The sequence below is a fragment of the Sparus aurata genome, chromosome 6, assembly GCF_900880675.1.
Source record: "Sparus aurata chromosome 6, fSpaAur1.1, whole genome shotgun sequence".
Lineage (NCBI taxonomy): Eukaryota > Metazoa > Chordata > Actinopteri > Spariformes > Sparidae > Sparus > Sparus aurata.
In genome coordinates, this window is record NC_044192.1 from 13,790,086 (window position 1) to 13,816,784 (window position 26,699).

General features: G+C 42.5%; 1 protein-coding gene and 1 long non-coding RNA gene across 11 annotated transcripts in view; one reads left to right on the plus strand and one right to left on the minus strand.

The window, feature by feature from the left end:
• tox2 (TOX high mobility group box family member 2) overlaps positions 1-26,699 on the minus strand; it is a 131,684-nt gene that overhangs the window by 27,153 nt on the left and 77,832 nt on the right. For all 5 annotated transcript variants that reach the window (XM_030420822.1, XM_030420821.1, XM_030420820.1 and 2 more), the window contains exon 4: positions 8,500-8,787. In XM_030420822.1, coding sequence (XP_030276682.1) covers positions 8,500-8,787 — 288 coding nt within the window. The remainder of the gene's footprint in view (positions 1-8,499; positions 8,788-26,699) is intronic.
• Positions 543-25,294, plus strand: LOC115583697 (uncharacterized). Of its 6 annotated transcripts, none has more exons than XR_003984407.1 (6): positions 543-637; positions 801-926; positions 2,262-2,435; positions 3,061-3,143; positions 23,581-23,680; positions 23,914-25,294. It is a non-coding gene; the product is annotated as an uncharacterized LOC115583697 (long non-coding RNA). The 6 variants fall into 6 exon arrangements; XR_003984408.1 differs by having other exon boundaries at positions 2,262-2,364; XR_003984412.1 differs by lacking the exon at positions 23,581-23,680.

Consider the following 26,699-nt stretch of genomic DNA (forward strand, 5'->3'; position numbering starts at 1 on the left):
GCCCCCTTAACCCTCTGATTGGCTTAATCTGATAATTGACTTTATCAGGGTGGAGAGAAACAGATGAGCTGCCATCCCAAGACCGCAATAAAAATCCCCCCAAAATGATGAAATTGGAAAATAACCTATATTTCTTTTAAGATATTTCTTAATATACAACTACAGTTTCATATCACATTGCCAGAGAAAAAAGGCACTTTCTCCCAGGAGATGAGAAAAGAATTGAATTTTTCCTTATCGGTCATCTATTTTTCCACAGAATGCTATTACTTGCTGCCTGCCGTTGCTAAGCAACAGGAAATATTAATAGGACCTTTTATTAGCTAGGCTTTACCAGTGGAGTACTAAAATGAGGAAGTGGAAAACATGAATGTGTTACATAAATCTCCGAACCTTTCAGGGTTTGCACAAGTCTCTGTTTGTCCAGTGATTTATGGCCGTGATGGTTCATTTATGGGAGAGGGAGGTGTGAAATGCCAAATGGAACATTAGCCGAAGGGACAATTTGAAAATAAATAATCACAAAAATGTTTTTAAAAAGTGCACAAAAAAGGGGGAAGCAGTTCAAAAAACCGCCTTCTTTATTTTTTTCTTTCTTTCTCTCCCTGAGGACTTGGAGAGGCCGTCAAACGAGCAGGTGATGTTTTTGTTCTGCTGGAGAGCATTGATCATTCAAAATCATCTATGCCTGAATCAACATTGGAATAACTAATACAAGTCCCGTTTTCTATCACCGGGCTTGTTGAACTGTGGTGAAAAGCGACAGACATTCCATCATTTTTTTTTTTTTTTCCCAGCAGACGCTCTAATCCCTTTAAAAAATGACTGGAAATGAAGGTCTTTCAAAGGAGAAATGGGTTTTTCTTCATCTGAATGAAGAGTATAGAGTAAAGCCTCAGAGAGCAGAAAGTCCTTTAAGGGAGAAGGTAAGACAAATTTAAAGTCCATATCGGGGGGGAAAGTCTAAACACATTTAATTGCAATATTTCAGTAAAAACAGTCACTTGATAAGAGTCCAGGTGACGTGCAGCACTCTTCATTTTTTCCAGACCTCAGAAATTAGGAGGCCGGGATTGTCTCTTTTAAAACGCATCGCTTTATCTCTAATCCACCTTTTTCTCACTCTCCCTCCGTGTTTATACAAAGAAACAGCAGGTGTACAGTATGCGATAATACATTCGCCGAGACCCTCCATCAGAGAAGGGGGAACACATTAAAACACACCTCTGCTCTCTTATCATTAATTCATCCCAGCTTGTCTGTGACAAGTTCAGTTGACATCGCAGCTCATATTTCATTCACACAGGCTCGGAGAGGGAGCACCTGCCAGGAGCACTTAATACCTCCGCGAGTAAAAGTAAAGAAAGGGAAGAAAACACCCAACTTAACATGACAATCAGGGTGGGATTAACACGCGATAATTAACCTCAACAACTGAGGAGAAAGGGCCCCCGTGAGGAAATTCTTACATTCAAATGTTGCTAACAAAAGAAATTAAGAGTATGAATTTGAATATGAATGCAGCCGGCGGATCCTTAGGGTGCCGCAACCCTCATTACAAATGGACTGACCCGTCGTTCAGGCGGATCCGCGTCTCGTATTCCGGAGAAAAATAACAAATGAGATAATACCTGGGAGTTTGACGGAGCTGCATATATATAGCTCTCTCTCTCTCTCTCTCTCTCTCTCTCTCTCTCTCTCTCTCTCCGCTGATACATTGCCGTTATGCATAACATCCCCCCGGCTGATTATACATTCATCATCTGTTACATATTCACAACATCACACTCGATGGCAGTTTGATGATGGCTAATATTGCATGCATCATTGAGGAACATGAAGGAAAGGAGAGAAAAAAAAAAAAAAAAAAAACTTAATCAAAGATAATTTATTCCAGTTTGTAGGCACAGGTCACATGAATTCGAGGGGCATCTTTTAAAAATGTACCACAATTGAATACGGAGCCGTTTTCATTTTCGGATCGATCGCGGATGTGGTTGTCAGACCACAGGTGTGACGCTCATGCAAATATATCTATGAAATAGTTTTGCTCGGGGAGAGTTTTGGTGTAAATAGAGAAATGATACACAACAACAACAACAACAACAACAAGGCCACTTCACTCGTGTGACAAGAAATTATTCACCAGCAGCAGCAGCAGCAGCAGCTAGCAGAGATGTGAATCTTTCTGGGCTGTATTGATAAGATCAATGCAACCTGAGCATGGCTATTAAATGTCTAATGTGTTTTGGAACTTGTAGATGCTATGACAGTGGGGGCATTAACAGAGAGAGGCAGAGAGAGAGAGAGGCCCTGCCAAGTGCATCAGCGCATCAGAGAAAAGAGCTCTCTGAAAGATATCAGGTTTGGCCAGGAGGGGCTTCAGGCCGCGACATAATAAGCATCAGCAAAAAAAGAAAAAGAAGAAGAAAAACGTATGAATTGAAAATGGACTCTACGCTACAAAATTAAGGGGAGTACAGTCAATTATTACGTCGTTCAAGGTTTTGGGTGTCAGCAGAGGGGAAAAATGTCTGGAGGGTAAAAAAGTCTCCGCTTGGTTGGAAAGTTAGTTTCCATCAGCTCCTCTGCTTCCTGCTGATGACTCACACCAGCTTTAAAGGTCCAGTGTACAGGATTCAGGAGGATCTGTTTGCCAGAAATGGAATATGATATTCATAATAATGTTTACAGCCGTCTACAATCACCTGAAAGAATGAATTGTTGCCTCAGGATGAGACTTTTTATAGGTAGCAGGGTCGGCCATGTTGCGCCCAGAACAGACCAATCAGACACTGGCTGTGGACCGCTAGATACCACTAAATCCTACACACTGATCCTTTAAAGGATGATGGATAGATAGATAGATAGATAGATAGATAGATAGAACTTCTACTTTGGGGTCATTTCAAGCTTAATTTGATGTGTACACTCTGAAATAACTGCACTGAACTGTATCTAAGTTAGTGCTTGGTGCAGGGGTGTTTTCTACCCTGAAGTCATTGTTAACAAACAAAATTGATTCTATACCTCCCTTATGTTCAACAAATCCAACTACAGGGTCAGCGGTGGCCTAAAGGTTAGAGAAGCAAGCTCATAAGCAGAGGGTCTCTGGCTCAATTCCCTAGACCAGCAGGATAAAGGTAAGTAGGGAAATAAAAGGCAGCACTCTTTAATTACCTCCACTGAAGTGCCCTCGAGCAAAACAATCAACCTCAACTGGAGTGTTTTTTTTCATTTCACAGACAACAAACAGAAAGACGAAAGATGAAAGTGTTGGTGTATTAGACTACATATCTAAGAATATTCACATTAAGAATTTCTTTTTGAGACTTTCGCATAAATCCTACTGGAACAACTTATTTACCTGACTTAATTTTCGGAGGATTCAGCTCCTCTACTAACAACTAATGCATTGCGAAAGGAGGAATCTGAGACTTTCATTGTTTTTTAACCATTAAAAACACATCAGTGAGCTTCGCTGTCTGACTACCGAACATGTTCCTTCACTACCGTGAAAAACACGGCAACATGAGCACCGTCCTGCTGCCATGAATACTCACTTGCATGAAACTATAACTACGTGTTAGTGACCAGTTTGTGTATTTTACATCGTCAGTGTGGAAAAAATAGACTTCGGTTGTAAATCCACAGACAGGGAAACAAAATCAGACAGAATCTTAGAAAGACAAATTCATTGTTGGTGTTGGGTTTTTTTTGTATGGGATACGTAGATAAGAGGAACAACACAAAAATACACCGGTTTTATTCCTTAATGTTCTCTATTCCTCAAATCAAGTGAAAATCTTGATAGCTGCCGTCGGTCAAAAAGGATCCACGCCCACCTCAGGATCTAAATCTGAACACCATTTAGTCCTGCGGTTCCCCCCACCCCCCCCCCCCCCCCCCCCCCCCCCCCCCCCCCCCCCCCCCACCCCCCCAGCACAAGAAGAAATACACACTCTCTCCTGTGTCTAGCAGCTCCCTGAATATGATCAACTGCGGCTGTGATACTGCTCTAAATCCTTTTTGTTATATAATCGCCCTATTTATTTCATGTTTATATTGTTGCACCTGCAATGGAGCACTTTCAAACGTCCTCGTACTTGAAACACGTAGGCGCACCTTTTTTAAAAAAAAAAGAGAAAAAAAAAAGAAAACCCGGAGCTCTCAGCCTTTTGTTGAGACAGAATAACATTAGTTCACTCAACTGAATTATCTCTAAAATATCTAATAATGAAATCCAGGAGGTACAGAAAAACTGGAGGTATATGTGCTCATTTTGAATAAGAGTTACCTCTTTCCTCCTTGCAATTTCTTCTTGCTTTCCTCCCCACAATGCCACCCCCACCCCTTCTCTCCATCCTCACCCCTCCCCTCTTCATCCAACTCTATTGCACTCTTTTCATTGCCCAGCTCACGTATTGAATCTGCCTGATGAAAACAGATCTCACTGCAGCACCACAATAGAATGGCTGATGCAGGAAAGATGAACCCTAATGGATTTTTTTTTTTTTTTTTTTTCAATGTGCTCAAGATTGAATATAAGGCCTGACCTCCAGATGTAGTGGATCCATTTCAACAGCCCAGATATTGTTTATAGTGAGGACACAGGAACACATAGACGCCACAACATCAACAGTCGGCCTTCCAGTCCCGCACGTGACGCCACGGAAAAAAAAAAACAAAAAAAAAACACTGTACTTCTTGGGCGCGTGAAAACTAGTCTAAAATTAGAATTGACCCTCGTTATTTATCTATCCATGTCAAGTGAGGTATTCATTATGATAGCATCTCGTGTTTGAACTGCCGAGTTTGCTTAATTACTCTGCTCAACAGACTGTGTCAAGGTGAGGCGCCGGTTTAATAGACACTCCATTCTCAGCACAAATGAACCTCCGCTACGGTTTGGTAGTTTCGCCAGGCAGGCTATTTGATTTAGAAATTTTCTGAGTTTCTGCTTTATATGCTGCTTCTTTTGCGGTGAAGTTGAAGCAGCAGCCCTGAAAAGATCTCCAATATGTTCAAGGAGCTTAACTCAGAGCCACTTAGAAATAGTGAGGTGTGTGTGTGTGGGGGGGTTTAACATTTCAGATCCCTGATCACTTGGTTAGAGAGGCTTTTTATTCTTTTAATTTGGTGGTGTTATTTTGGAGTGTAGTTCTTGATTTATTTGCTCCCAAATTACCCTGAATTAGAGGGGACAATTTATGAAGTATTTCACAGCTGGAAAGATGGCCCTTGCAAAAAAAACTGTGCTGCCTGTGTGTGTGTGTAGTAGAAACTAGCAAACATTGTTTTATATCAGTAGTAGTGGTATAAACCTACGTCAAGAGGCGACTCTCGAGATCCGACTACGCTGGTTGTATCCGTGGACGCACGCTTACATAACGCGTCGATCTGTACCCCACAATCGTCACCTGTTGGACTTTTGCTCACAAACAGTTGTCGGGCTCCGGGTGTAGGCAAAATGGAGAGAGATTTAACATTGCTCATTCGCATAGAATGCCAAAATTCACTACAGCCTTAGTCGTCGACTATTAAACGCACAGCACTGTATGTAGTTTATGTCGCAAGGAGGTCTGTCAGTCAAAACAAACCACACTGTGGTCGTGGCTAGCTAGTTGCTGCGCTGTCTTCTCCTTTTGACCATTTTTTTGGAGAGTGTCAACAGGTGTTAAAGTGCGTTACAGCCACAGTACGAAAAAGAAATGGGTTAAAAATGATTTAGTCTTAACACAGTATCAAATTTCATTTTTAAAATCAGGGTTAACCTCACTATACTGGTATATTGCGACGACCCAGTCTAGTCATTTTTAGACATTTTAGCGCAAAAATATTATATACCATTTATCTCTGATAATATATCATGTCTTTAACTGAACCACTATCTATTCTGATAGTCAATTTATCGTTTGTTTGTTGTTTTTGAGTCAAACTTCTCAGGTTTTATCCTCTAAAATGTAAATATTTTCTGCTTTCTTTTCTCCTCCATGAAAATAAACTGAATGTCTTTGTGTTGTGGACAAAACAAGACACGCCATCTTGGGCTTTACGAAACACTTCTGCATTTTTCGCCATTTTCTGACATTTTATAGACCGAACAACTCGTCTAATGATCGAGAAAATAAACAACAATGAAAAGATGTGTTGCTCTACCTTTTGTGTCTCCACTTTCAAAACCAAAACAACGCCATTTCAACCACCGGGCCTGGTTTTCCAGCGGCGGTTACCAACATTTGCAGTCCATGCGCTTTGATTACATGTTCATCGCGTCATTGTCATTTCCAACATTTCACATCTCATGCATTTTTATCACACACACGCCCTGCAGTATTCAATCTATTAAACCAACCAGAGTGTGGCCCCCTCTGTAGCGGTAACAAATATCCTGACTACCGAGAGAAAAGACCGGCCAATCAACCACTGTCTCCATGGTAAAGGTCATGACCAAAATGTGAAATGAATATGAAGATAAATGACACACCAATCCAATACCCTGGGGGAATATTCCTACATTTTTTATAATATATAGTGTGTTTATGTTCCAGATCTTTATCTGGTCGTATTTTGTCTACAAACTGACTGTTGTTTATCCCGATCTCTTCTGTTTATGATGAACAGTATAATACATTACGCTTGACCCAGATATGCATCTGTGTGTATTCAACGTACACTGTGTATAATAGATGCCCTTGTGTTTTCATTAACATCCGCGAAACAGACCGCTGACTTTTTTTTTCTTCCTCTTCTATTTCCTAATGACGCCTCAGACAGACAAAGAGCAAAATAAAACATGTGTGGTATATTATCCAGCTTTTATATTCCCGGAGAGGCACAGCTGCCGACTGTAGCTATTTCTGTCTGTTTAAGATTTCTCGGTCAATGTCGAGGGGAAGTTACGAAGCTATGAAATTCTGACCTTCAAACCCAGAACACACACACACACACACACACAAAAATCTGCAAATATGTTAATACTGTTGACCATATGTGCTTTTGTTTGTTATGCATTGATTTGTTTTTTCCTGAGATCTGCACGCAATAAAAAAGGCGCTCACATCTGTCTATATTTTAAAGGGAAGCATCGAAGGAAACATCAAACGCTGACATAAACCGTTCAAAGCGATCTGTACGGCGCACCTCTGTTCAGATATTTACATTTTTGCGCAGGTTCGTAAAAGGTTTTTAAACCTACTACTCCAGCATGTTGCAAGCGCTTTCAAGGTATCCAAACACCCCCCAAAATTTCCAAACCCTCAAATGCAACTGCGAAACATTTAAGTTTGAATGAGTTCATATTAATTGGATGTTTTGATCATGAGCATTTGACATCAGGGGACAGCAAACCTGTAACACCGGGGTCATTTAATGTCAAATATTGCTGATTGTGAAGACGAAACCGCAGACTGTGTTTAAATATCAAGCATACTCCCACCCTTGCAAACATCTCTACTTTTCCAGACTTTGAAGATTTTGTACAAACCTTTGATTTTAATCACTGAGGAGGATCTGATAACATGTACTCAGCTCAGCTTTTTCTTCTCTCTCCGCATAGGGCCATAAACAGTACATATATATATATATATATATATATATATATATATATATATATATATATATATATATATATATATATATATATATATATATTTATACTATAAGAGAGACGTTGCTTATTGCAGCCTATAGGATACGTTACGTTTCGCGCATAAGCTTTACATATATTATTAGTTGTGATAGAAACCTGCACTATTTCCTGCCGTTCTCATGAATGCAATTATGGTTTGGAGATGCTAATTTGTGGAGGAGCGGTTTCTGTGCGGAGCTGAGGGAGTAATCAGCACGTATTCATGTTTGAAGGCTTGACAGATTGACCGATGCATGCTGTCGAGGCAGATATGATGTTGATGGATTTACCCACAATCCCTTTCTCCATGCATCAGAGCTGACATGGCAGCCGCTGAACAATCATTCAGCTCTCCCTCCCTCCCTCCCCTCCCTCCCCGACTTAGTCCCCCCTTCTTCACGTCTGGAAAATTACATTTGTACCTTATAGGGATGAAATCTGTTTCATATTTGAAAGCACTTTGAAAGAAAAACGGCTGTTTTGGATGAAAATCATTCGAAAAGTCAAATCGCTCGTGTGCTCCGTCGTCCTTTTTTTCCCCCTGAGCTGCAACTTTGCATTTGCCTCAGTGTGTGATCATGTATGTTCAGTGTTGGTGTGCGTACATGTGAGCAATAAGGGTTTGTCCTCAGTTTTTCTACCTGAGTCATTTAAAATCACCCCACAAAACGGACAAGGCTCTGGTTTAAGTCCAACCCTTTTTTCCTCTGAGGTATCAAATCACTTTTACCTTAATTATAAAAAAGCTTAAATGGTCAGAAACATTTTGGGCCATTACTGAAAATACTACCTGACTCCTTAAATGTCAGGTGACCGGTGTTACCGGAGCCCCGAGAGGAATGGTTCGGTCCACAGAAATTGCTACTCACCGAGGGCATTTGGCTGGAGACGAGGTGGCCGTCCTGCGCCAGCATGTTCGACATCATGAGTGTGGGCAGCTCTGGGTAGGAGTACGGGTTGATGAGCCCATTGTGTGGCAGCGAGTGGCAGAGGTAGCCTGTGGAGTCGTGCTCCATCAGGTGAAGAAGAGGAGGCTCGGGGTGGTTGGGCGGAGTGATGGGGGGGATCTCGTAGTCCTCGTCCCCGGCTCCGTTCCCACTGCCCGTGCCGCCGCCGCCGCCTCCTCCCCCGCCGCCGCCAGTCTGACCTGTGTAGCTCTAAAGGGAGAAACGGAGAGATGAAAAAGTGAGATAACTCAAGTTTAAGGAAGTAATGGATATTGGATATTAGATCAAACTATGGGAAAGTCATAACTGATTTAAACATGACACTATTCCATATGGGTGGCAGATGTAGACATTCAGTTTACAGTAATGGAGTCACTTGACAGAGAGGAGTAGCTATTATAGTCGCCAGGGGATCAAAATGTCCCGTTCATTTCCTGCACTGGCCAAGTTCGGTGACTGTTGCACTTCCAAGGCTTACATGGGTATAAAAATCTCATTGTTGTATAATAAATATCACAAAAAGAGGTTACAAATCATCTGTTTCCCTGCTAGAAAGTCAAAGGTAGAAGCCTGCACACATAATAAATGTAAGGACACAGTCAACCAAGGCTCTGAAGGTTTATTTCATTAAGAAACATCCAATTATCAAACTTGAAATTCAACTCTTAACAAACAAAAAGCTGGAGTAGAAAACCTAAAAATATATTCAGCAGTTTTGAATTTTCTCGGTCAATCTTGGGATGAATTTTGGCAACTCTGGTGCGATTTTTCTCCCGAATGCAACAACAAAGCACTTTTAATTCACGCCTCTAATTGGGTTCTTCTCCGCAGAAATGGCAGCTGAGGTTCACGGGTAGCACCCGCATTCAGAGCCTCTCAACTTTTTAATTATTCGATTTTTTTTGAAGCCCCCCAACTCGAAACTATTAAAACCAGTCTGGAGACGGACCTGTGGTACTGTTCAATTATCAGCAAGGCTTGTGTGTTGTGGCACATGGAGGGTATTGTGACGCCTCCGAAACAGTTCCACGCAACAACTACAAAGACAGTCAAACAGTTAAAGCAGCTACAAAACACATATTTCCTGTTGATTCTGGTGACCCCTGTGGACGAAAGCGGTACGAGCACTACTGCCTTGGGTGTCAAGACCTTGATCCGGCTAGAGTTTTAACAACTATCTTTTTTAAAGAGGATCAGCGTGAAGAGCACATCGACATTTTCAATTAATCGAATGTCTTCCGGGTTTATTTCCAGTGTGTTTACCTTTTCTGGTGCATTAAAAAGATATATACAGGATTTTTTTTCTGAGTTTATCTCTGTCCAATGACTTCTCTTACTGTAAAAGTACTGATTTATCTGTTTGGAGTTTATTTTGATTGTCCCTTTGCATCTGCTCAAATACGGTCATTTGCTCTTCAATCCTGAGAAAAAGCTGTTTGTAGGACGCATGACGATGATGTAATCTATTTATTTGTGGCTCTGTAAGATTAACAACATGTAATATGACGACGGTGAGACAAACTTTTGTTTTGGTGCCGTCCCACCAGACTACAGAGCAGCTTCTTTCCTCGAGCTGGGACCCCTCAACCACTCTTTCATAAAAATCATTTGAATTTTTTTACTTATCTAGCATGGATAAATCGGAATTTGAACCAGATGACGAGCCTTAAGAATAACCACAATAACTTTATAGAAATAGCCATTTTTTGCGGATTGTCTTTGTTTGGTTATGCGGGTCATATCGAGGCATCGGCATCAAATCGAGACCGTTTCATCACCACTTAAAAGTTCCTCGAGTACATTTCCCGCAACTGACACTGACGCAAATGGATCCAGGAAGGAAATGATCTCCGCTTCTGCTTTTTGCTTCATTAACGGTAAACCTTCATTGATGGTGCTGTCCTTGCCATGACAACAAACATATACAAAAAACAAAAATGGAGAACTGTGACAGCTACGTGAGTAAGTGTAATACACTTCACGCTGTCCAAGTATAGACTCTGTTATCTGTTATTTTCATATATCAGGACACCACAAAGAGTGTCGTGAATTCTCAGGAAAGAATGATAATACATTGAAAACCGATGCCGTGATGGTTTTTAATTTTTCACAGAGTACTAACTTGGCAGATAACCCCTCTCTGACAGCTTCCCAAACTGACTAACATCGCTGATCAGTGACGGAATAAATACAAATCCTCAGATCCACTGACATAAGCTGATTATTCAAACCGTTCTGTTGAAAGTCACCCTTTTCTCTAACCTTAAAAAATTAATTGGGAGCATTCGTTTCTTAAATGATGTGACTGCTCTGGCAAAAAAGAAGAACGTATTTATTCATCTGTTAGCATCTTGCCCCCGCCCCCCGAGGAATTCAGACTCCTGCCATTCTGCAAAAAGCTTTTTAAACTGTTTAAATTCTGATCCGTCATTTTTTTTTTTTTTTTTAAAGAATAGGAGTAATTTTGTTTCAAACCTTGAACGTCTCATTTCGGAACAAAAAGGCTCGATGCTCAGCGATGGGGTAATAAAGAAGACCAACAGCCTCTGTATTTGTGTGCTGTCGCGCTAACACAGTAAGTCCAATCAGATCAGAGTTCTGCGCGGAGCCAGAAGAAAAGAAAAATAGCAGGGAAATTCAACGGGGGGAATGAAAAGCAATTTTGTCTGAGACGATCCAACTTGACTCCCATTGTAATGACTGAGTCAAATTAATCATCACAAATAATATTCTGGTGTCAGCCATTCAAGGGTTTTTTAATAGAATTTTTATGATTCATGTCTAGCAGTATACATCAAACAGTCAGTTCTGCAACATTTCTGAAATCAATTCAATATCATCTTTGTGTAGGCTGTCATCCTCGGCAGCGGAGTGGTCATTTATCTCTCAAACAGATACTTTTAGAAAATAAGGGGCACACGGAGATGGAGGAAAGGGGAGAGAGAGAGGGAGAGAGAGAGAGGATACAGGGCAGGTTTCTTTTTTCCTTTTTTCTTCCCTTGTTCCTCCCAACCCTGTTTGAGAAAAATAAAGGTGAGTGTAAAGGCGCATTCGGTCATTTTAAAACCAGATAAATCACGGGATTTGTTAGGATCTGTGAGTGAAGAGGCTGACCTCCAAATGATGAGCATGTTTTAGCTGCTTGAAATACAAAATAACAGGCCTGTTTTACTCCATCAGCATCAGAAAGTATAAACAGCTTAGATATATATGTATATTCTTAATTGTCTAATGCTGTTGTTTGTTCATTTTTAAAGCGGTAGCGGCTTTAAATCCTTGTGTTGTTAATGATTTGGCAGATTTTTTCTTTCTTTTTACCCACATTGGGATTGACGATTGCACCTTGAAGTACACAGAAACAATCTCCTTTTTTTTTTTTTCTCACAACAATAGCTTTCAGGAGGATTAAAATGCAATGTCTTTTAAAAGGAATACCAATCTAAGGCAGTAAGCACAAAGCCAGACGAGGAGAGGAATTTCATTAAGTTACTATACCTAAAAACACTGAAAGAAGAAAAAGACACCCATTTTTAATTCGACCACAAAAAAGGGGACGTTAGCGATGGTTTATTGTGAGGCAAGAATGTAGTCACAGACTCAGCGTCTTAAAGCGCACTTTCATCTTCCTACATGTTCCACCAGATGAAGAAAAAAAAAAAAAGAGAAGTGTGATTGCCTCCATTTGATTTACTTTGTCCTGACAAAAAGCCTGCGAGCCGGTTGATATTAATTTTCTGGACTGTCCTTTGAAGACAGATGTTTTCGCAAACCTGCGGGGATGATGTTATTGTTTGGTCTAATGGACAAGAAAACGAACATTTCCTGAGATTCAATTTCCCTCATAATTGTTGGAAGGAAACTAAATTGTCTGCTGTAAACATTGGGGGCTATTGTGTGAAGTGAGTCCATGTTGCGCGTCCCCCCCCCTCCCCCCAGGGGCCTTTTTTTTCTCTTCGCATCGGCCGTCACCTTTTCTTACTTTTACTCTGGCCGCCATGCTTAGTCATGTTCGTCAGCCTTTTTTGTTTTTGTCCCCCCGATGTCAGAAATCTATTTCCACGCTACCATAACATTTTCCCTGTTGCTTTTTGATTGTAGGGAGGGAGGGGAACGAGGACTGAGGATGTGTCATGTGTTAGATTTGCTGTGAGGGCTCATCCAGTGCCCTTGATGATAAAATGTAAATACCAAGGACATTCCCAGTTGGATTGTGGCGAGATAAATTATTCATATGCCTCCTATTCAGAATGAGCTTGCATGTACAGGACCACATGTACACTCCCGCTAATGTATACTCTTTTCTCCTTTAAAAGTAAAATCCAAACAAAGGCGATGCATTTGATGGATCGTATGGACCGGCATGTGTCCTAGTATGGAACTGGCTTTTCAAACAAAAGCCTCCTCTGTATTTTTTTTTTTTTCTTCTCTCCACGCCGAGGTACTCGTCATCAGTTTACTTTCAATAGTCAGGGACACACTTCTACCAAAAGCTGCATTGCACAGATTCTTTCTTTCTTTCTTTTTTTTTTCTCCTCCCACCGAAACATCCTTTATTTTCCTCCTCTGATCAATACCGCACACTATAGGGAGTGTTATTTCCAATACACAGTATGCTCAGTCTGCACAGTGAGCGAAACACAATCTGTAACATTTTAATTAAGAGACAGATCTCCCGACTGTAAGTGTTACATAGCGGCACACCTTTCATTTGAAAGAAACAGATGAATAGACAGTTGGTCTGGGACTGAGAGAGAAAATAACATTGATTGGGGAGCTTTCCAGCTTGTCTTTTTATTTGGCACGGATCTCTGCCTCCCTCTTGCAACGCTGCCTGAGTATTCAAGGCCTTCTGGAGATGATATTGACTGTGGCTAATGGCTCATTATCTGTACATTCTTCCTCCTATTAGATTATTGTTGTAGTGCCTGTGGAGAACTGGATCTGGAACACAAACTAATTAATATTAAAATGTATATTAAATCTGTGAAATGATTCACTGTCAAATATCATTTGTTTGTACAATAAATGGGCCGCGCGCACTCTAGTATTTACAAAACAACACATGAGCTTGGCGTCACGTTCTAGTTTGAGCTGAAGGCAATCGGTCAAATCTTCCGATAATTGATCATCAGATATCCCGATTGTTGGTAATTATTAAAGGGACAGTTCACCCCAAAAACTAACCATCTAGATTGTGTTGCTGTTGAGTGGCCATAGATGTGTCTGCCTTCTCTTGAATACAAGGGAACTAAATCTCACTCCACTTGTGCTCCGAGCAGCAAATAAAACTATTTACTAAAAATTAAAGCGATGACTCTTACCAGAAATCACGACCCGGCTACTCAAGACAATCCACAGACCTTGTTGTGCGCATTCTCATGTACAGTAGGAACTATTTTCTTCAACCCAACTGCGCCCACCAACTCGTCCTTGTGACACTTCAGGATGTAAACAAGTCTGGCGTCCTCGGCTGAGCTGTAGCATAGTTAGCTAGCCTCTCATCCAAGGAGTAGATGCATGACTCCCTCTTGCATCGTCTTGGCGGTGTAGTTCAAAAAAAAGAAAACAGTCCTGACACAGATCTCGAGTAGCCAGGTTGTGATTTCCGGGAAGAACCGGCAGACTTGGCGTTGGACCTCAGCCGCCAACCCAAAGCATCAGTGTCGCGACGAACCGGGGATGAGCCAGATTTTGAGATTTCGTTGTTTCTAAATCATTATTTCACGGTGGCTTTTACCGAGTGCCATCTAGTGTTCTGACATTTGAGAGAAGGCAGATACATCTCGAGAGCTGATGTCTCCAACATGTGTCACCTCACACCGAAACAATCCAGATGTATAAGTAGCACTACAAGTAAAGAGAAAGATATGTGTGCTTTTGATTTGTGGACTGCCATTTGAAACCAAAACAGTCTCTGTTTGCTTTGTCAACTGATAATTGTTTCGAATGCTGGTCAGGCGAAACAACACATATTCTGATAGTTACCTTGCGCTCTGGGAAATGAGCCTTCTATTCATCTATTCATTTTTTTTTTTGACACCAGAGACTAAATAGCGAGTTAGAAAAACAGTCAGTTGATTAATCTACGATGAAAATAATCATTAGTTGCAGCCCCGGTCGTATAATTTACTGGTTTCTTTGTGTATTGGCTGAAAAAAGGAACATCGTTACACAGACATTACTTTTATTTTGACAGGTTGCCCACACACCGTGAACGTTCCCCTATTAAAAATAATCAAGCCCGCACGAAAAAGAACACGAGTGCACGAGTACGTTCAGAGTTTGGAGTCCTCTCAAGTCGGCGCTGGGTTTTTTCGGGGAGAGAAGGGGGGTGGGACCGACAGCTTCTGAGACAGACGATGACAGATCTGTCTCACCACTAATGTGCACTTATCTGCCTATTGGAGAGCTTTGTCACAGTGGTGATTTATGCCTAAAAAAAAAAAATCCCCCCACACACTACCGCTTCCATCACCTTCCCGACACTCTTCGTTCCAACACCTTCAGCCGTGCGGGTCGCTCTGCTTCCCGGAGACAAAGTCAGGCCTCCCGTTATCTCTCCCTTCCACGCAGTCCGGTTTGCGAGGTAAAAAAACGCCGGATTTATCTCCGGGAAGAGTTCGAGAGCATCATTTATTCTCATTCACACTGCCATCGCTCTCCCGAAGGAAGATTATATTGTATATTTATGAATGATCCTGTTTACCAGCGTACACGAGGCTCTTGTTTTAATATAACAACAGCGGCGGCAAATAGCTGTTGTCAGACTACAAAGATCACTTACTTTCAAGCGCTTAATCTGAACGTCACGAGCTGATCCGCTCTTTCTGTTTGCCGGGCTGTTTGTTTTTTTGTTTTTTTCGAGACTCCTCTTCCCCTCTCTCCTTTCCCTTTTCTCCTCTCCGTCCCTCTCTTTATCCCTCCATCTCTCCCCGTCAGCTCAGGCTTAATTAAAGCCATAGCTGTTCTTCTGCTACAATATCATGTCAGGGGGGTATCAACACACCACAAAGCCTCCTCTGGCAGAGCCCAAAGAGAGGGAGGGAAGGAGGGAGGGTAGTGAGGGAAGAGGCTGGGGGGGGCGGGGATGGCCAGGGATCCAGTTACAGCCACCCTACACCTCCACTCTCCTCTTCTTCCTCTTCTTGGCTGGCCTGCCCCTTCATTGAGCCCAAACAGTTCTGGTGCCCCGCTCCACATCCCCCGGACCCCTGATCACCACCACCACCACCGGTCCCTCTGTCATCTCATTCCCCCCCCCCCTCCCTCTAAAACAGCCAGAGTGCATTATTTATCTGTCACTATGTTACTGTTTGGGAATCATGAAAGCGGCAGCGGGGAATGGGGATGCTAAACCGCCGTGTGCCTGGTTTCCCTGACCGGTGAATGAATGGAACGGCGAGGTGAGGGAGAGAGAGAGAGATTGGGAGGGGGGGAAAAAAATAACAACGTCAAAGGCTCTTTCTAGGAAGTCAAAACATCCAGCTACTATCTCTTCAGACCTGGCCCACAGCTACATGCGATAGGGGAAATGGTGCTGCCGTGCAAAGTTAAATGCTTCTCATTTATCATTATAGGAGGGAAAATATGGAGGGACTGGTGAGAATAATTAAACCGGGGGGGACCAACTGTCCGAGGTCCAGAGATGCAGATGGCCCCGGCTCACCCCAGATACTGAGCTGATTACTAACTAACCTCCCATTGACTAAAATCAGCCTTTTCTAATTGCATATATTGTCCCTCTTTCTTTTATGTTTCCTTCCCTTCCTTCTCCCTCGGTGTATCCTGTTCCCAGTGCTCGTCTCACTTGTCAGTCAAGGTCAGGAGGTCAGCCTCATCTGATCGCGTGTCAGAGCAGATTAGAATCAGAGCTTTTGTGCCATGTCATATTTCATTATGCATTTGACTCATCTCGCGGGTCAAGGGGTCAGCGTGATTTGATTGGACGACAGAAATGATATAATTTGTGTTTAACCCTAGGCTGTATGAGGCTCTGAGTGGCGTACTAATGCATTTTGCAAAGACGGGGCAGGCCCTCTCCGCGAGCGACTAATTTGAAGTGGCACACCGCAGAGTTGAAGGAGAGCCAGAGCTATTGCACAACATGCTGGGGTTATAAGGGAGGCTTTATCAAATAATAAACACAACCTCCCCTGTACCTCTTTTTCTGTCCGCCTCTCGCACGCTTTCTTCTTCACTCTGCAGGCTGACGCAAGTGCCCAGACATTAGCCGCCCCCCCTGCACCTAATATGTTTCCTTTCCTCCTCCTTTTTTTCTCTTTCTCCATCAATTTGATTCACTGAAGACGTGTCGCTGACCCTCTTCTCTCTTGTTTTTTCTTTCTTTCTTTCTTTCTTTCTTTCTTCTTTCTTCTCTTTCTTTCTCCATCTCTGTTTCCCCTCCTCACTGTCTAATAACACTTGATATTGGTGGGAGACGAGACTAATAGAGAAGTGCTGTCAGCAACAACAACCACATCATTATTGCTGAACATTCGACTGGAACACAAACATTTAAATAGCTCCCAAATGACTACAGAGACAAATAGAATAGAAAATAATAGAATCGAATGGAATAGAAATCGGCAAACTTGTTTTATTTCTGCTGTAATTTCCATCTGTTGATGTAACATTTAAAAATATGTAGTCTACGGGTCCGTCTCCTATACATGTAACCTATTAAATGTATAACAGTGTTTCCCACACATATACTTTCCTTGGGTGACCAATTTTAGCATTCCCTACTTTTTTCGTGTTCTTTTTTTGTTTTAGACAGATAATGATAAGATAATAATGCCAGCTGCAGTCGATTACCTAGAGGACAATCTTCATTATCTGAGCAAACTGATATCAGGCCTCTTTGGTAAGATGTAACAAAGCAAACCACCCTCCATATGGCTCTCTCTCTCTCCTGCTGACCCCTGATGTAGTCAAACACGGTGGTCTGACCTATCTATATGTTCCTGCTCTGTTTATTTTAATTACGGTGTTGCTTTGCTATCGTCTTTGATTTGAAGACAAACCTACCTAACATGGCTACCACATTCGGACTAGCTTCTACTGCAAGTCTTTATCGTCTATGCCTGTGGCCCATATTGCTGATAGATCAATTGATTATTTAGTTGTCATCTTTTAAGGTAATCACCAACTACTCTGACAACTGAATAATCAGTTTGAGCATTTTTTCAGAATTTTTTATGTAATATAATATGTCTGTTTTCTCTACTCCCCAAGCACAGTAAACTGAATACCTTTTGGTTGTGGACAAAACAAGACATCTGACATTTCACTACAGAACTAATTGACGAATCAAGAAAATATCCGTTAGTTGCAGCCAACTTCTTAGTGAATGTATTGTTATCATATGAAAGCACGAATGCAAAACATGCATTTTCGATGAATGAGGTGTAAAAACTTTAAAATAACATAATGAAAAAAAATGCTTGATGCACAGGTTTTCTTTCAAGTGTAAACAAACATTGTGATTGGTTTGACAGAATAGAACGGAATAGAATAGTATAGAATAGAGACGGGACGGTCCAAAAGATTTGATCGCAGATCGGGATAAAAACACTTTGGATAAACTGACCGTGGTGAAGTGCCGTTATCTGGATAATCGTGAATATCCTAGCACGAGTGACTTAGCAACATATTTCGTTGATTTTTTTCAGTAGAATTTTGAATTGCAATTATTTCGCCACAATAACTGTGACAAGAATGTTTCATATTGTTGCATGCCTAGAATAGAACAGAATAGAATAGAATGGAATAACAAAAAGTTGTGTTTGTTTGATAAACATGTATTCATATCTTCCCCTGCTGTTTTGCGCCGTGTGCACAGGCAGAGTTCAGGACCTCGCTGCGGTAATGATATGCAGATGCCGCACAGTGTCAGTGAAAACTCAACTGTGATCTCCGCTAATGCGGTCGGAAAACAAACCATGGGTGCACGAGATCGCTCAGGTTTCCCAACAGTCGTCTAGAGTGATCGTGATGCCGATGTTGATACTGCTGTGGGTGACGAGGAGGGAGAGAGGAGGGGGAGGGAGTAGGAAAATGAAGAGGAAGGAGCAGAAATGAAGAGGGGGGGGAGGGGAAAGAGAGATGAATCCAACATTTCAAATGAGGACTATAATCAAACTTATTGCCTGACAGGGTGAATCTAGGATTACAACGTTACACTGGCAGACGTGCGGTATTATTTCCAGAGTTCCCTCTGTCTCTTCCTGTTCGGAGCAGCCATGTCTCCCGGAGTAGGGAAGCCGTTTTAACTTTGCTCATTGGCACACCACTGTCTGTTCTGTGGGGCTTAACAACAGCCACCGCTGCCGCTGAGTTACGACCACACAGAAGTCACCCGGACACTTGACAAGGCCAAAAAAAAAAGAAAAAAAAAAGAAGAAACAGCAGCCAGTCAACCTCTTTTTTTATTTCTTTTATTTTAATGACTCTTCAGTTATCTACTTTCTACGCTTAGTCAAATCATTATTAGCATGTGCACAATGGTGCTACTGTGTCTGAATGACAAAATTAATTATTGTTATAAGAACAAGTTAATGGACAAAAAAACAGCACAATAAAGGGTTGGTGGATCAGTACCGACTGACTCTAACAATGTTGAAAATGACAAAGGGAGCGCTGATGGCGCAGTCATCCAAACAAACGTGCATTATTCTGAGAATTGTTAGGATCCTGTCACCCACAAATAACTCTGCTTTACACCAGGAGGAGGGGGGTGTAGAGTGCATGTGGCTGGTGAGAGTTTGCATGTGTGTTTGTGCGCTCGAGTGCATGTCATTTAATGTCTTCTTGCACAGAAGAAGAGTGTTAATAGTTCACAAAAGCATTTTGTCTTTGACTTTGTAGGTGTTCTTGATTTATTTTTTAAACAAAAACTCACTGTCAGACACTGCCTGCTCTTTGTGTGTGTGTGTGTGTGTGTGTGGTGCTAGTGTGTTCTTAAGTGTCTCCCCTCCCTGGTTCAGAGTCAATGAGGCTGTGTATCGGAGGCTGGCACAGCTGGTGGGAGCAGGAGACTAACATCTGGACCCTCGTACTCTTGGTGCCATTGTTAATAAGAGGCTGGTGGGGAGCGGAGGGGAGTGGAGGAGACAGCTCTCCAGTGTCAATGAACCTCCCTGTCTCTCACTAGAGCTCAGCGCTGCAGCTCATTCTTGGTGCATCACAAAAGTGTCCACAGAGGGACCTCCAGCATCGCAGCATGTCCACGATGAAGAATTTCAGAGCTAAACACGAAACAGGAGCAGCTTCACAGGCCTGATCACTAACGGTGTGTGTCCAGAGACGGTATTGTTGAGCGGTCGGCCGGTCCACCACTTTGTTCCACACGGAAATATTACACCTATTGAATGCATTATCAACAGAGAATAAATCCAACTGAATTTTTGCTAATCTTCTGACTTTTTCTCTGTCACGACCATGAGGCTGACCTTTAATTATAAAAATGTGAAATGTCTGGCGCTCATACACGCTTTCAGAGAGGCAGCCATAAAATTTGGTGCGGACGTTGACGTCACGGACGGGATGGACTGCAATAAGTTTGGCGGGCCTCGGAGGTGTGAGCAGAAGTGTGAGGCTGATGGAGAGGGAGAGACAAAAAGAGTGCGAGCGTGTTGCACAGCGTGATACCACCCATGTTGGTGTTGTTCCAGGAACATCTTAACTAATGTTGCTCCAGGGCCATCATTAGATGACCTGATCACGTTTTCGCATTCATCAGAAAGAGCTTGGCGACTCGGGGGAACACCTCGTTTTACATTGTGAAAGTAAGTATTATTTTTGTTACCAGGAGCTAACCAAACAAAGAGGCTCCTCCTACCATCAGGCTTCCATAACTAGTCAAAACCCTCCTTGGGGATCACTACATTTTAAACCCAGTATTAAATAACAGCCTAATTGATCAAATTCCAAACACCCTCTGCTTTAGTGTGTGCTCAGTTCTAATAAGCACATGTGATGATGGTGAACATCAGCACGTTAGCATTGTCTTTGCGCACATGTTAGCATGCTGATGTTAGCAGAGCTGCTATCCCATAGACCCTTGTTAACTCAAATGAAAACAGACGCTGGGTCGTGTTAACTGCGTCGGAAACAAGTCAGGCACAAAAAATAAGAATTAAACTTCGAGCAGTTCCCTGTGATCGCTTACATTTTCTGTCTCCGTATTGCCTGACACGGTTATCTCCACAACTAGAGATTCGAAATGACACACAATTACATAAATGTGATGTAAAAGCATAAAAGCCGTCCGCCTCAGGCTTTCTATCAATACGTTTGCTGTGCTCTGCTTAACCAGTTTAATAAGAAAAATGACATTACCTCGTTTCAACTCTCTCTGAGCCGAGGAAATAAATCAACATGGATCGATTTCAGCTCAGGGCTTCTTTCAGAACTTGAAGATACTGCATCAATAATTAACCAAGTATTTTTGCTAATGAATCCTGCATTCAATGAGAACATTTTCCTCTCTAATAACCCATTTTTATCTCCGCAGCGATGAGGGCAGGCCGGTTCAAGGCAAACTTTGTGCGTTTAATTTTTTAAAAGGGACCGGAAATCTATGCAGTTATGAAGAGGCTGAACAGACAGCGGCCATTTCATGTCTTTTATAACACTCTGGCATGTGATCTAGCACGAGAGACAGCAGGCGGTTGGTCTCTCATCGTTTGGAAAAGGCCTACACAAACACATTAAGTTTGCCATTAGTTTCATCTGATCACCTGGGGCAACGGGGGGAGGGAGGACGGACAGCTTGGCAGAGCAGAGGGCCTTACACAAATATACAGCTGTGCATTTATATGGTGGTGCCATGTCAGATGAGGATTTCAAACAGAGGGCTTTTAAACGGGGCAAGAGAGGCAGAGAGAGGGAGAAGGGTGAGGTCCGGGTGGGGGGGGGGTTTCCAAATGACTGTAAAAAGGCCACGGGGAGAGAGCTTTCCATCTTTCTGCTGCCGCGACAAATATGCCTGCACATCTTTTTGCATTGTCTCCGCTCCGTGCTTCGTCAGCGAACAGCTATAGAAATATTTTGGCAGGCTGCTCTTTGTTTTCCTTTTCACAAAAGATGTAGTGAGAGTGTGAGAGAGAGAGAGAGAGAGAGAGAGAGGGAGAGAGAGGGAGAGGGCAGGCAGGTGGGAGAGGTGCTGGGTTGGGAAAGGTAAATGGATGTTGTCAGAGTTTTTTGGAGGGGTCGTTGGAGAAAAAAAGGGGGATGAGGAGAAGAGTGGAGGCAGGTAAAAAGGACAGGGTGGGGGAGGAGACAAAATGGGTGAGTAGGGCGGGGAAAGGTGAGGAAGGAGAACTGCTGGGAAGTACAAATTCGGGGAGGGGATGTATAAATGAGGTAAATCAGGTGAAGTGGTTTAAAATTGGGAAAAGTGAAAAAAGGGAGTGGGAAAGAGCAGAGGGTGAGGCATGACGTGGGAGAATCAAGGTGGAAGCATGTGGGAGGAGGAGCCTGCCACTCCGGTCCCCAGCGCCAGTCTAAACAGCGGGGAGGAAGCTGTAAATCAGACTAATGCGGCAGAGCTGTAATTCAGACCAGCAGGGCCAGGGCGCTGGTGCGGGGACCCCGAACGGCGGGAGTTTACAAAACGCCGCTGCAAGGCTTTAATCAGTGCAACGATCCGAAGATACCGTCTCCCCCAATCAGCAGGCTTCCTGTCAGTCACACACGACCGAACCTGACCAATCAGGCTCCTCTGCCGAGGTTCCAGACAGGGGCCGACTCGGGCTGGTCTGGGCCGCTGCCAAACAAAGAGAATTACTCATCGAAACTGGAAAGGTGGAATGGGCCTTTAATTCAGAGCACAGAGGGACGAGGTGATAGATTTGTCAAAGGTTGGACATAAAAGAGTTCGGGGCTGTGTTCTACAGTGGTTCATCAGAAACATATGGGGGAAAGATGAGACACACAGGGGAGCAGCGGAGGAGGACTTAATCACATCCATCAGACCGGAGTTTCTACAAGTTTAAAAACTGTGACAGACGTCGTGTCTGATCGAATCTTACACCACCAGATCCCTCACTGAAGACATTTAAGGATAACATGAAGGCCTCGTTGTGAGATCAGTCCGTCGACGTGCTTCACAAATGTATTCATAGTCACATCTGTTTACTGCCACATTAAAAAAAAAACAAAAAAACAACAACTTTCCATCGATCTGCTATCCTCACTTGGCACTCAAACACCTCCCTAATTACAGTTACAGCAACCAAAGGGGGGGGGCAGCATAATCCTCGCCAGCGCGACTTACAGCATAACAACCGAGACGTCGAACTTACCGTTTCAAAACACAATCTGAACTCCCGACATGTAAAAGCAGGCGGACAAACTTTCAAATCGCTCGTTACCAGAAGCCGCCTTTTCATACCTGCATTTTTTGCTCAAAGAGGAAGGAGGGCAATGCATTAACTTAAAAGTGAGCGGAAAATGCAAATGTAGTCCACTTTATCATCAGGCATTCAAACAGACCCTTTCAACTCGGCAATCCATAATATTTCAGCTTTGATGCTCGGGAAATGGCCACAGCCCGATGGTAACGCGGAGCTGGATTTCTGCTCCGGTAGCAGTCGCGGGACTCGTGTGACTGGCTGTGCTACACACACACACTGTGCATGTTAAAACCACATGCAGCGTCTTGGCAGCAAAGACGCTACAGCGGCAGCCAATCAATAAAACCTTGTTACGCTAATTGCAAGATCATAATCTCTTTTCCTACTTCTGCTGAATATCCAAACAGTCACTCCATTAGCCGAATTATTCCCCTGTGCAGTTTCTCCATCCCTCCCAACACACACACGCACACACAGACACACACTTCCATTTCCTCCTCGTGTTCGTTTTTTTTTTTTTCTTTGACATATTTCTCTCAAACAGCAGTTCTGCTAAATGAATTCATAAGTCAGGGAGAAAGACATCAAAGTAAAGCATTGTCAAGGTAAAGTGCTGATGAAGTATACTGTTTCTTTCACTTTGCAGCGGAGCCATGAGAAGGCATCTCCACAGTGCATTATCTTTGATCACATCGCTCTTTTCTGCTCTGTTCTGTTCGGTATTAGCAGGAGAAATCCCACATCAGGTGAAGGTCTACTCACACTTTTATAATAAAGACTAAAAATTGCAGTTGTACGCCTCCAACAGTCAGTCAAGTTGCAGTTTTACCTCCGTGTCTGTCCAGACTCTGACATGTAGCGATGACTCTTAAGGAATTCAATAAACAATACTAAGGTGGTTTTTTTGTCGATATGGAAGCGATCACTGTACTGACATGTTTGATCTAATGAACAACTTCTCTTTGATTGTTTTTAACAGAGGAGTACAGAGGACTGCTAGGTGGTGCAGCGACAACCACCTGAAGCTCAATGTTGACAAAACCAGTGAGTTTATGGTGGACTACTACATCTTCAACCCAACTGGACAGAAGATCTGCACAATAACCGCAGTTTCAAAGTTGGACACCCAAGATTAGTGCCAGCGATTAGGTATCCGAGCAAATGTGACATTTTGTCAAAATCTCCCCTTCTGTTCCTGAGTTATGGTGTTGATCATCCAGAAAAGTATTTTTTGCAGAACATTTTAATGTCACAGTGAGGTTTAACATTGAAATTCCTAAAAAAAAATGTGATGACATTGTTATTTCATTCAATTAGACATTTGTGCATTAATTCATTCTGCTTGAATTCATCTTGAGTTAACAGCAGGTGACAGTAACCTTGACCTTTGACTTTGACCACCAAATTCTGATCAGCTCACCCTCAGTCCGAGTGAGTATTTGTGCTAAATTTAATGAAACTCCCTCAAGGCTGTCTTAAGATCGCAACATCGGGACATGTGGATGGACAACTGGAAAACGCAAAGCCATACAAAAAGGCTCTCTACGTGAATCCGCTCTTCCACTTTCCACTGTGATCCTGTTAGTGAGTCTCTTTTAGCACTCTGGGATCAGATCAAACCCCGGGAAGACACCGGAACAGGCCGGAGCTTCTCGTCGTTTGATACTCTTTTCTGCATTGTTGCAACGACAATGGTCAGTGGCCACAGGGGCAGACAAATAGCTTGTTGATGCCAAGACCAGGGTCCGTGACCTTGTCATTGAATCACTAACACTTTGTCACTCCGCTGGGGGGGAGAGAGAAAGACTGGAAGAAACACTGCAGAGAACTAAGCAGGGTCAGACTACGAAGCTCATGGGAACATCGATATGACAATGGCACTGACCCCGTTTCCTTGTGACTCATCACGAGAACATACCCATCAGAGCGTTTCGCTATTTGATGTGGCTACAGAGCCATGCCCTGTCCTACATGAAGATGACATGAAAAAAAATGATTTATATAGGTGATCCAGATTAAATAGAGTGATTACTAGAGGAACCGAAGTGAGAGCACTGAGAAATACTCTTTCACACTGTTTGGAGGCGGAACCGCTGACCCAAATGCATTTAAATGCAACGGGGGGTAAGAGCGAAAGAGGAGAAAAAAAGAGTGAGAAAAAGAGCAAAAGAGGGGGAGTCGCAGAGAAAAAAGATAGAGAAGTAAAGTGAGATAATAAGCAGCGAGCAGAGAAAAGTGAGCTCTAGGCAGTATGATTTGTTTTTCTTCAAGATGGAATATATTGAGAATAATACGGCGACTGTATGTACTTCTTTTCTTGAGGAATAAAACTAGTTAATAAAAAATTATCCCTGCAGCAATCTCAGCCCCTCTGTTACGTCTTACCAAGTCCATTTTTATCCCAGCACTTGCAAACAACACAAGCATAAACACATTCACGGTTTTCTAAATGTATTTTTAAAGCTTCACTTTAATCAGTCAAACACCCGACCAATGAACCGGGCTCACTTGCATAAAATCATAAAATATGTACTACATACTGACTCTCACAATACAACTTTTACCCTTTTTTCCTTTTTGGAGTTAGCAGAGGAGAAATCAGTGCGCTTTTACCAATGTGCATTTATAAGAAGGCAACGCTTGCACTTGTAGACATGAGTAAATCTGCGGCGGGCTAATTCTGAGCAGAGCACCAAAATAAAGTGTGCACACTAAGATGGCATTTGTTTTTGAGCGCGCTGGATCGCGTGGTATTTTCCCCCACAATGCAGTGCACAAAGACACGGTAGAGGAAGCTGCTCACAGCTGGATACAATTTCAAGCTAACGGTGGTAAGAAAAAAAAAAACAGCTCCAGAATCATCTCAGAAAACCATTTATTAAATATTTTGGTTAAACCGTTTTTGCCGTCACTTTGTTTGGCAGTTTGGATTCTACAGTCACGGTTTGACTGGCGTCTGAAGACATACTGTATAAAGTCCCGTCGGATGGGTTCAGCGTTTGGTTTGTCTTGTATTCTAACTGCAACAAAATAAAAAACCAGCATGAGCATGATGTTGGTAGAATTGGTAGTACACAGTGTGCGGTACATGAGCACATATTTTGGAATTCTACTTTTGTGGCAGCCTGGTAGCTCAGCTGGTGGAGCCTGCCCCCCCCGTACAGAGGCTGTGTCCTCCCCACAACGGCCTGGGGTCTAAAACTGACCTGTGGCCCTGCGCTGCATGTCGATCCCCTTCTCTCTCATCCCGATTCCTGTCATTCTTGTAGCAATATATGAACAAGAAAGCCATTAAAAGGCCGCATTACAGTCAAATGATGTCATTTTCTGAATGTACAAGACTTCTGCTTCTACTGTCCTACCATGTGCATCTAACCGTGTTAATATTGTGTGAAAGTATGAGTCTATGAGATGTTATTATTATATATTGGATTATCATTTTATTTTATAACTACTTAAGCTTTATTAAGTACTTTCTATGTTTGCCCTTGTATTTTGACTGATTTGTACTTGAATGTACCCGCTGCTACGATAACCTAATTACCCCTCAGGGATTAATAAATCTATCTATCTATCTATCTATCTATCTGTATATCTGTGTATCTGTGTATCTGTCTGTCTATACTACTGGATTCAAGCACTTCTGAGATTTGAATCTGTCCCCCAGTCAATCTCAGAATATCGAGAAATATATTGTGTACCCCGAAATAGCAAAACATATCAGAATGTTACCATATTGTCCAGCCAGCATTCAGACGCATTTAC